At 34.8% G+C, this 12,653-nt stretch overlaps 1 protein-coding gene across 1 annotated transcript in view; it reads right to left on the bottom strand.

Moving 5' to 3' along the window:
• The window catches only part of RIF1 (replication timing regulatory factor 1), a 72,181-nt gene that overhangs the window by 32,270 nt on the left and 27,258 nt on the right, over nucleotides 1-12,653 (bottom strand). The window contains 5 exon segments of the mRNA XM_037849281.1: nucleotides 2,044-2,143; nucleotides 2,741-2,943; nucleotides 3,683-3,725; nucleotides 4,911-5,175; nucleotides 8,100-8,199. Coding sequence (XP_037705209.1) covers nucleotides 2,044-2,143; nucleotides 2,741-2,943; nucleotides 3,683-3,725; nucleotides 4,911-5,175; nucleotides 8,100-8,199 — 711 coding nt within the window.

Raw genomic sequence — 12,653 nt, 5'->3', positions numbered from 1 at the left:
ATGAAATCTTTCCCTCTAAGATCTGGAGCAAGACAAAGATGCCCACTGTTAGCACTGTTACTTAACACTGTACTGGAAATTCTAGGCAGAGCAGTTAGGCAAGAAAAAGAAATAAAAGGCATCCAAATTAATTGGAAGAGGAGAAACCTTTATAATATTTGCAGACCACATGATCCTACATACAGAAAATACAGAAAAATCTACAACAAAGCTACTGGGGCTAATGAACCATTCAAAGAAGCAAGGTAGTACAAGATCAACACACAAAAATCAGCAGTGTTTCTATACACTAGTAATGAACAACCTGAAGAGGAAATTAAGGGGAAAAAAATTCCATTTACAATAGCAACTAATAGAATCAACTATCTAGGAATGAAATTAACCAAGGATGTAAAGGACAGACACAGAAAACTACAAAACACTGCTAAAAGAAATCAAAGAAGACCTAAATAAATGAAAGGATATTATGTGTTCATGGTTTGGAAGACTAAATACTGCTAAATTGTTAATACTATCCACACAATTTACAGATTCAACGCAATCCCAATCCAAATTCCAGCAGCTTTCATTGCAAAAAGGAAAGGTCAAAAACCACCTTGAAAGAAAGAATGAAGTTGGAGGACTCACACTTCCCAATTTTAAAAAACTTATTACAAAGCTAAAGTGGTCAAACATAGAAGGAAACTGGGTTCAGAAACAGACCCAACTAATTTTTAACAAGGGTGCCAAGTCACTCCCTTGGGAAAGAATAATCTCTTCAAATAATGGCTTTGGGGAAAGTGGATATCCATATACAAAAGAATGAAGGGGGACCCTCTCACACCATATATATATATAAAAGTAACTCAAAATGGATCAAAGACCTAGGAAAACATAGAGAAGCATGTTCAGAACCTTAAATTAGGTAATGGTCTCTTAGACTTTACACTCAAAGCAGAAACAATAGGAAAAAAAGATAAATGGGATCACATCAAAATTAATTAAACTGCTGTGCGTCAAAGGACTTCATGAAAGTAAAAAGGAAACCTATACAACGGGAGAAAATATTTGGAAACCATGTATCTGCTAAGGGTTTAAATGTGATATCCAGAATTTATAAAGAAATCTCATAACTCAACAACAAAAAGGTAAACAATCTAATCAAAAAATTGACAAAAGATGTGAAAAAGACATTTCTACAAAGAAGTTATAAAAATGGCCAAAAGCACATGAAAAGATGCTCAACATGTTAACTAGATATTAGGGAAATTAAATCAAAACCACAATGAGATACAACTTCACACCCACTATAATGGCTTCTATTAAAAAAACAAAAGTAACAAGTGTTACTTTGTGGATGTGGAGAAACAGGAAAACCAACTCATTGGTAGGAATGTAAAATGGTGCACCCACTGTGGAAGACAGTTTGGCCATTTTCCACAGCTTTGTGGTGGTTCCTCAGAAAGTTAAACATAGAATTTCCATATGACCCAGCAATCCCACTTCTAGGTATATACTCAAATTTACTGGAAGCAGGGACTTGAGCAGCCATTTGCATGCTGATGTTCACAGCGGCATTACTCATAATTGCCAAAAGATGAAAACAACCCTAGATCTTCATATATTAAGCTATTTATTACCCAAAGTAACCTCAGCCTTAATGGTGTGAGAGTAAGTATGTGTTTTTCTGACAGAGAGAAATTCGATGGAAAGAAATGACTGGAGGGTACCCTTGTTTAGAGATGCACTAGTAACTATTATTTCTAGTTTATCTAAAGCAATGCAACAATGTATTTCAACAATTACAGCCTTTGCAAAATAGTACACAAGACACAGTTGAAAAAACATGATTAATGAAAAACAGAGACACAAGAGTCTCTGATCAAAATTCATATTCATAAATATCAGTGTGGACCAATAACCATTTGGAAAAATCCTGTGTTACAGAAATCTTCTGTTCAGGTTTTACTTCAATCTAAGCTTTTATCCTTTTAAACATTACATCGATACCCAATAAACAAGATATTCAATCTTTTAAGAGTAAAACAAACAAACAAAACTTACCGGGTCTGAATATGGTCCACTGGATTCTTCCATAATTTCGACATTTTCCAAACCAGGCAACAGAAGTAGAAATTTTTGTTTGGCTTGTCTTAGTATTGGTCTTTAAAAAAGAAATATAAATATATATATATATATATATATATGTATATGTGTCTGTGTGTGTGTGTATATATATATATAGAGAGAGAGAGAGAGGACACCAAATAGTATCAGTGGTATGTTTTTTTTAAAAACATTATCTAATTATAATTTAAACATAACAATATAACTGGCTTAAAACCTATTTCTTACTATACATACACACTAACCTGGAAGATACAGAAAATATTTGAATTTTTCTGTTATTTTTCCAGTTTCCAAATTTTAATCAAGGAAAATTTCAAGCAAAAGTAGAATATTGCATTTATGCATCACCTAGCTTTCAATAACCATCAATTTCCTGCCCTTCATTTTTTCACTAAGTTTAATTATACATTGTTGTTTTGTTTTTGTTGTTGTTCTTAAAATTACCCATCGGGTAACCTAAGGACCAAAATAAAGGGTCAAATAATGATTAATAATTACCATGCACTCCAAATAATAATACTTCAACTAAGAAATCACCTGCAATGATTCCCAGGGAGGTTTATTAAAACCAAAATATAAACTTACGATATCACAATATAATAAATGTATAAGAGTTTTGTTATTAGCATACTTTAATTCTTCAGGATAAACCAACATGGTCACTTTAGCAAATGTGGCATTCCAGAACTGAGCACTCTGTTTTCGAATCTGCTTATTCTTGTGCAAAAATATTATGCATAGTAGTGGAGAAAGCTGCTCAAGAAGTTCATTGTCGTAAGTCCCAGTGTAGCTGAACTGCAAACAAGCAATAATTTCTCCCAGTAGCTTTTCTAACTAGGAAAAAGGAAAATTTTGTTAGAGCAACATTTAGAAATGTTACTTTTAAAACGAGAAAAAATAAAAGCACAAAACATACTAAACAGCAACTCACAAAATACGTTATTTCAATTTTAAATTTCTAAGGATTTTGAGGAAGCCCTCATCCATCACCTTAAATGTATACTGCTTCTTAAAGACATATCTCTTTATAAAAATGAGAAATCATCATAAACTTATTTTTAAAAAATATTTTAGCAAGCTTTCAATTTATCTAAGATACTACATCTCCTTCTACACATTTTAACTTTACAATGTAATCATGAATTAATGTAACGTCAATGTATTAAAATATTTTACCTAAGAAGAAATTATCCCCCAAAAGGCATTATGTAATAGTTTGGTACAATATTATGTGATAAACTGATGATTATTGACATTTCATCTTGATTTCAAGCTTAACTGAAATCAAAAATTTTTTTCATCTCAATTATAATAGAAAATAATAGTTGCCCATGCAACTTTTGCCTATAAAACTGTCGCGAGAGATGAGATGCATGTTGATGAGTTATTTGAATTTAAGGCAACTTCATTAAATAAATTTTAAAAATCTTTTGAAGTTTGTTTATGACATGTTACCATTAAAAATGAAGTACAGCTCCTTTAAAGCTCAGCAGAATGAAGCTGAAAGACAATTATCTAAACCCTACCATTTTTTCATTATGTAAATATGTTTATGGACAACTCTCCTCTTTACCTTATTGTTCAAACAACTATACACTTTAGGGACTTCATCACTCCTGGAAAGAAAAACACATCAAAAGGATTACCATGTAAATTTTACAAAGTTAACACTACATATCAATCTAAATCTAAAAATAAGGTAATGCAGCCATGAAATGAGAGATGTACCTGTAGTGACAAAAAAGATGCCCCAAGATTTAACAAGTGAAAACAAACTGCCATTAAGTATGGAACAATAGTAAGCACGGAACAAATCCATTTTTTTAAAAATAAACCAGAGAAAAACATCTAGAATAGACCTCTCAAAGCATTAAAACATGTTTCTGTATATGTTTTTAAAGCATGAATTATTTTTCAGAAAATAAGGACTAAAAAAGATTTGCAAGAAAAGTTAATAGATTTTGATGTTGTATGTTGTGGTTTATAAAATCTGTCCTAATACTTTCTCTGAATTTAATTTATGAAAGACTGTTTTATGATTGAACCAAATGAGCTGGCTATAGGAACACTGATGGAATCTTTCAAGAAAAAAAAAAAAAAGCTTTTATAAATATGTTATTTGGGGTTCTGTTGAGTTTTATTTTTAAGGCATTGCTTGCATCTATTCAAATATAAAAGGGAATGAAATTAATACAAACTTTTGGAGGATTAACCACAAATTTAAATATGCATACCCTTTGAACCAACCATTTCACTTAAAGGATCCTGTTCTACAGAAATAATGGCAACTGTGGGCAATGAACAAGTATCTTCAACTACAATACTGTTTTGTATGAGGGAAAAAGAGTCAAAAACATTTATGTCCACCAATACAAAATTGGTAAACAATTTAATGGAATCCTACGCAGAGACTTAAAAGAATGAAAATTTTCCACATGTAATGAAATATGCATACCATACAGTAAATGCTTACCATATATTTAAATACAGAGCACACTGTCCTAATAGACTTTCAAATGAATCATACATTTAATATGTATATTTGCATAAAAAATTCTGAAAAAAATAGGCACTAAATTGAAAAAGGAGGATTGCATGCAAGATAAAAGGCCTTTCAACTTCTATCTCTTATTTCTGAACTATCTTTTTTACTGAAGTATAGTTTTATATATTATCCTCTCCACTAAAATGTAAAGATCACAATCTCTAACAACTATGCTGATAATGGAAACCACAAAAGTTAGCTATCTAGATGAAAACTGTACACATTTCTTCAAAACTATTAAATCTAAAATACTTACTTTGAATTTTCATACAATAATGCCAGAGGTCTTGTCAAAATTGCAAATATTTTTCGGATCATAGAAGGCAAAGAAATATGTCCAAGCACATTGGAAACAATGCTGGTAATTGAATTGCCGATAGTGAGGAGTGTGTCAGAATGTACTTCCTTGAAGCTCAGTGTATGGAAAGAATACATCACTCTCACAATAAGCTTAAATAAGGAAGCCAACTTCCCTAGGGGTTCGTTCTTCTTTTTGGACCAATCTGAAGACGTCTGTGGTGCTAAGATAAAATGGAATTTATTAAAAACTCAGGTATTTTGAGAATAGTGTCACTGTCTACCTTCACCATTTATATCTCACATTTAAATGCCTGTGATATCTAATACAATATTTTTGTAGAGTGATACCCTCAAATAAACCTTAAAATTATATAACATTAATGGATAAATATCACAAGAACACTATCTTTAAGAATGAAGAGTGAGAGAAAAGGGAAACTTTTTGGTAAATCTAGAATAAGAATTCTAGGAAAATGGGTCTAGTTTTTCTAAGAAATTCTACAATGCACTTCAAATTTATTTTGTATTTCTCAGAATTTCAACAATATAGATATGTACTACATTGTTAAATAGATTCATAAGTATGTTTTAAAAGTCAGTTTTTCCCCAAAGAAATGAAAACAAGGACTCAAACTTGAACACCAATGTTCACAGCAGCATTATTTACCATAGCCAAAAGGTAGAAACAACCGAATGTCCATTAGCAGGTGAATGGATAAGCAAAATGTGGTACTATAGATCCAGCCATAAAAAGGAATGAAGTACTGATACATGCGACAATGTGGATGAACCCTGAAAACATGCTAAGTGAAATAAGCCAGACATGAAAGGACAAAGACAGTAGGATTCTACTTCAATGAACTATCTAGAAGAAGCAAATTCAGAGACAGAAAGTACATCAGAGGTTACCAGAGGCTGAGGGAGGGAGAACAGAGAGTCACTGCATGTTAACACAATAAAAAAAATTTAAGTCATTTTTTAAAATAAGAAAACCATTAGAAATTACTTCCCTGGCTCATCTATACTACACTGAACCCTTCAAATAACTAGTACTAGATGAATCGCAGATCTAAATCCTAGAAAGAAGCAAAGAAAAAGAAGCCTGCTACCTAGGTTTAACTTAAAAAAAAAAAGAAAAAAAAAACTTAAACATTGTCCCACTTTCCTCTGTACTCTTCTTCGACTTAAGACTTCATCTTTCTCCAGATACCTACCTACAGCTGATAACTCCACATCTGTCTTGCCTAGAAAATCGTACCCGTTCCAAAATTATCTTTGCCTTTCCCTCAAAGAATCCATTCCTTCAAGGTAAGAGATTGCAGACATAAGAGAAAATTGATTCAGTGCTTGTGAATTAAAAATTAATCTCATGTTGTGATACTCCCATGGTGCACATCCCTTCAGTTATTCCTAATTTTCAGTTTCTCTCCTCAACTGCTGGTAGAGTTTAGAAATTTTCCCAGTTTTCATAAATTTAAACAAGAGCACCCATGACATTCCATGTCAAGATACACATGGAATGAAAAAGACAAAAGATAGTCATTTTAATTCTGGGTTTCTAGATCATGGATGAACTGGATATTCGGTTAGATCAACATGGGGCCTCACCGTCTTGACCATATCAAACTTCACTGGCTCACAAAATAATTTCTGATATCTTTTATTGTGGTATTCAGAGATAATTACGTATTTCTGGCAAACTGAAGTAAACACATTAAGTTCTGCTCAGCCCAGAGAAGGAAGGTGAGATCAATATTCAAAGCCTATCTATAACCCATTTCTGAGGCATTTATACTGAAATGCTCTGACCTATTATAGCATACTTTAGGCACTTCACATACTGTTCTATATAACTATTTAGTAAAAAGTGAAAAACCAAAAAGAGGTTTTTTTCTTTAAAAAACAAAAAACTAATTACATTCCACAAATTTTTAGACTAATTAGTTGATGCAGAGCTTATAAAATCAAAGCTGAGCATGTTCCCAATATTTTATTAAACAGAAAAAAATTTATCTTAAACATTTTCCAGTACTGGCAGGTTATAATTTACTATCAGAGAAAAACACATGGAAATATTTTATTTCAAAGAATCAAATAATGGATTAAAATACCTCAGAATTTAATACAAAATAATTTAGAATCAACCAAGTTATGTAGTTTTTAAAAATCAGACTTGTTACAATTGTAATTCTCTAATAATTTTAGCTAAAATGTAAAAAAAAAGTGTCGTTTTCCAAATAATTAAAAATTTTCCATAAACCATAACCAATTAACACTTCCAAGATTTTCTGTTAAATTTTAATGTCAACTGAATGATCATTTCAAATCAGGCTAACAAGAACATTTTAAAAAGAAAAGTCAAAGCTTCATGTCCAGATAATCTGTCATACCACATGGAATGAAGATTTAAGAAAGGTTAAATGACTTGCTAAAAATAACACACCAAGACTAGAATCCAAGGAGCCATTTTTCCAGGTATATGACCTTTCTATCTTACCACAGGATCTCAGACTATCCAGCAGCACAATCTTTCTAAAAATTTATACTTGTTTTACAATATGGAATATAAAGTTCATGTTTTCTTTTGAGAAAAAGGTATGCCATGCATGTAACAGAAAATGTTTTTGTTAGTTCATAAAATATGCACCCAATTTAAAAGAAACAGAAGTTATAATATATCAGAGCCATGCTATTGATACAAATACAAACCTGAATAAAAGAGTCCTTTAACAAAGCAGCCATCAAAGTTTTTCTCCTGACTGCAATGCCAAGTAACAGCTGAGACTTATAAATGGCCTTACAATCTTGGAAAAGACCTAACCTAAAGCTAAATAAAATCTCTTTGAATTCCTAAGCAATGTCTAATATTATGATAACATTTTGTGTGTTGTCAAAAGGAGTAAAGACATTTTACATATTTATATATGTATTTGTGTGCACACGTGTGTATACACATGTATACGGAGAGCACATGCTCATGCAAAAGAACTTAGCATAGTAACTGACAATTCAACAAGATGAAAAGTAGGTAAACTGAGATGGGAAAAGCCAGTAGGATATGCCTTGACAACAATTCAGACAGTCTATGTTGACTATGTTTACAAAATATTGGATGAACAAATAAAGGTAGAAAAAAAATACTTACATTTAACTTTAGGCTGATATTTAATATTATATGGTGAAAAGTCGATGCAATCAACCATTACACTAATAATATGAATGATCCTATCCAAGAACAACAAATTCTAAAGAAAAACAGGAAGTATCATATTAGAAACTTTCAAAATAACTCTGGTATAGTGTTCAACCATAGTAAACAACAACAAAAATCTATGATGTTTACTCCTTCCACAAATATATATATCATAAGGCACATTAACTACATAGTTATCAAAAATACTATGTGCCAAACGCTGTAGTTCTGTTTCTTACATTTAGGGAAAATAAACTAAGAAGCCCATAAAACTCAGCATATCTACCAATAAATTGAGAATGGAAGAATTATGTTCATAATCAGATTCTTTATTAAATTCTTCTTAAAAATCACAAATGTAAAAGCGTTCACTACATCCATTGGAAAGAAAAAAAGAGAAGCTGCTAACCTTCCCATCCCTTTCTTCCTCTTCCCCAATCCAACCTGAAAACTATTAAAAAAAAAAAAAAAGGCGGGGGGCAAACTAAAAACAGAACAAAGAAACTACCAGCACCATGAGTCAAAGAGAACACCTCTAAAATAGTGAGCTTTGCTAGCAGAATCTTTGAATAACTTTAATAAAACAGAAGACACAGCAATGCTTTGAGAAAAAGACTTGATGCTTATAAACAAATGGTAAAGACTATTAGAACTAAAGATCTATCGAACAATCAGAGTTTCTTCTCTTTACTCTCTATTACTTTCCATTTGTTCACTTCACTGATTGCCCCCACGTCTGCCCCCAAGGACACCATTCCACACTGACATAAGCACCAGAGAAGCAAGATAGTGAGTCTGCCAGTTAACTTTCTGAAAATTATGTCGAAGGTCAGATCAAATGACAAGCCACAAATTCACTTAGCAAAGATGTAAGTTAAGTTCCAGGTGCTTCCTCCTGTTCATAACCACAAAGTCAAGGATACCTATAATGAGAATTTGCTATCCAAGCAAGAGAAAGCAGGGATTCTCTCAGGTTGGGAATTACTTTCCAGCTACCAATATTGTTCAACATTAACCAATACTGACAAATAAGCAAAGACAATCATGAGGAAAACTACGACCATGATGGTATGCCAAATACCAATACAACTAACCCAAGAGGAAAGGGCTAATAAAAGAAACAGAAGACAACTAATATCCTCAGAGGCAAAAGGAAATCATTTGCACTTTAAAAAATTAAATGTGGAGAGGGCGGGGCAAGATGGTGGACTGGTGAGCTGTATGTTTTAGTTACTCCTCCAGGAAAGTAGGTAGAAACCCAGGAAGTGCGTGGACTGGACACCACAGAGCAATCTGACTTTGGGCATACTTCATACAACACTCATGAAAACGTCAAACTGCTGAGATCACCGAAATCTGTAAGTTTTTGTGCCCAGGGGACCCGCGCCCCTCCCTGCCAGGCTCAGTCCCGTGGGAGGAGGGGCTGTCAGCTCCGGGAAAGAGAAGGGGGAACTGCAGTGGCAGCCCTTATCGGAAACTCATTCTACTGATCCAAACTCAACCACAGATAGACTGAGACCAGACACCAGAGAATCTGAGAGCAGCCAGCCCAGCAGAGAGGAGACAGACATAGAAAAAAACAGCACGAAAAACTCCAAAATAAAAGCGGAGGATTTTTGGAGTTCTGGTGAACATAGAAAGGGGAAGGGCAGAGCTCAGGCCCTCAGGCTCATATGCAAATCCCCAAGAAAAGCTGATCTCTCTGCCCTGTGGAACTTTCCTTAATGGCCCTAATTGCATTGTCTCTTAGCATTTCAATAACCCATTAGATCTGTGAGGAGGGCCCCTTTTTTTTTTTTTTTAAACCCTTTTTTCTTTTTGTAAAACAATTACTCCAAGAAGCCCAATACAGAAAGCTTCAAAGACTTGCAATTTGGGCAGGTCAAGACAAGAGCAGAACTAAGAGAGCTCTGAGACAAAAGGCAATAATCCAGTGGCTGAGAAATTTCACTAAACACCACAACATCCCAAGAAAAGAGGGGTGTCCGCTCACAGCCATCATCCTGGTGGACAGGAAACACTCCTGCCCATCGCCAGCCCCATAGCCCAGAGCTGCCCCACACAACCCAGTGTGACGGAAGTGCTTCAAATAACAGGCACACTCCACAAAACTGGGCGTGGACATTAGCCTTCCCTGCAATCTCAGCTGACTGTCCCAGAGTTAGGAAGGTGGAGCAGTGTGAATTAACAAAGCCCCATTCAGCCATCATTTCAGCAGACTGGGAGCCTCCCTACACAGCCCAGCAGCCCAGAACTGCCCTGGGGGGACGGCACTCACCTGTGACATAGCACAGTCATCCCTCAACAGAGGACCAGGGGGTGCACGGCCTGGAAGACGGACCCACTTACAAGTCTCAGGAGCCATACGCCAATACCAAGGACTTGTGGGTCAGTGGCAGAGACAAACTGTGGCAGGAGTGAACTGAAGGATTAGACTATTGCAGCAGCTTTAAAACTCTAGGATCACCAGGGAGATTTGATTGGTAGAGCCAACCCCCCTTCCTGACTGCCCAGAAACACGCCCCATATACAGGGCGGGCAACACCAACTACACACGCAAGCTTGGTACACCAATTGGACCCCACAAGACTCACTCCCCCACTCACCACAAAGGCAGAGCAGGGGAGAACTGGCTTCTGGAGAACAGGTGGCTCGTGGAAGCCACCTGCTGGTTAGTTAGAGAAAGTGTACTCCACGAAGCTGTAGATCTGATAAATTAGAGATAAGGACTTCAATTGGTCTACACATCCTAAAAGAACCCTATCAAGTTCAGCAAATGCAAAGAGGCCAAAAACAACAGAAAATTATAAAGCATATGAAAAAAACAGACGATATGGATAACCCAAGCCCAAGCACCCAAATCAAAAGATCAGAAGAGACACAGCACCTGGAGCACCTACTCAAAGAACTAAAGATGAACAATGAGACCATAGTACAGAATACAAAGGATATCAAGAAGACCTTAGAAGAGCATAAAGAAGACACTGCAAGACTAAATAAAAAAACAGATGATCTTATGGAAATTAAAGAAACTATTGACCAAATTAAAAAGATTCTGGACACTCATAGTACAAGACTAGAGGAAGTTGAACAACGAATCAGTGACCTGGAAAATGACAGAATGGAAAATGAAAGCATAAAAGAAAGAATGGGGAAAAATATTGAAAAAATCGAAACGGACCTCAGGGATATGATAGATAATATAAAACGTCCTAATATAAGACTCATTGGTGTTCCAGAAGGGGAAGAAAAGGGTAAAGGTCTAGGAAGAGTATTCAAAGAAAATGTTGGGGAAAACTTCCCAAATCTTCTAAACAAAATAAATACACAAATCGTAAATGCCCAGCGAACTCCAAATAGAATAAATCCAAATAAACCCACTCCGAGACATATTCTGATCACACTGTCAAACACAGAAGAGAAGGAGCAAGTTCTGAAAGCAGCAAGAGAAAAGCAATTCACCACATACAAAGGAAACAGCATAAGACTAAGTAGTGACTACTCAGCAGCCACTATGGAGGCAAGAAGGCAGTGGCATGATATATTTAAAATTCTGAGTGAGAAAAATTTCCAACCAAGAATACTTTATCCAGCAAAACCCTCCTTCAAATTTGAGGGAGAGCTTAAATTTTTCACAGACAAACAAATGCTGAGAGAATTTGCTAACAAGAGACCTGCCCTACTGGAGATACTAAAGGGAGTCCTACAGACAGAGAAACAAAGAAAGGACAGAGAGACCTGGAGAAAGGTTCAGTACTAAAGAGATTCGGTATGGGTACAATAAAGGATATTAATAGAGAGAGGGGAAAAATATATATGACAAACATAAACCAAAGGATAAGATGGCTGAGTCAAGAAATGCCTTCACGGTAATAACACTGAATGTAAATGGATTAAACTCCCCAATTAAAAGATACAGATTCGCAGAATGGATCAAAAAAAATGAACCATCAATTATGTTGCATACAAGAGACTCATCTTAGACACAGGGACACAAAGAAATTGAAAGTGAAAGGATGGAAAAAAATATTTCATGCAAGCTACAGCCAAAAGAAAGCAGGTGTAGCAATATTAATCTCAGATAAAATAGACTTTAAATGCAGGGATGTTTTGAGAGACAAAGAAGGCCACTACATACTAATAAAAGGGACAATTCAACAAGAAGAAATAACAATCATAAATGTCTATGCACCCAATCAAGGTGCCACAAAATACATGGGAGAAACACTGGCAAAACTAAAGGAAGCAATTGATGTTTCCACAATAATTGTGGGAGACTTCAACACATCACTCTCTCCTATAGATAGATCAACCAGACAGAAGACCAATAAGGAAATTGAAAACCTAAGCAATCTGATAAATGAATTAGATTTAACAGACATATACAGGACATTACATCCCAAATCACCAGGATACACATACTTTTCTAGTGCTCACGGAACTTTCTCCAGAATAGATCATACGCTGGGACATAAAACAAGCCTCAGTAAATTTAAAAAGATTGAA

This window comes from Choloepus didactylus, chromosome 9 (assembly GCF_015220235.1).
Source record: "Choloepus didactylus isolate mChoDid1 chromosome 9, mChoDid1.pri, whole genome shotgun sequence".
In the NCBI taxonomy this organism is placed as follows: domain Eukaryota; kingdom Metazoa; phylum Chordata; class Mammalia; order Pilosa; family Megalonychidae; genus Choloepus; species Choloepus didactylus.
The sequence above is the reverse complement of the archived record's forward strand: the minus strand, read 5'-3'. Positions and strand labels throughout refer to the sequence as shown.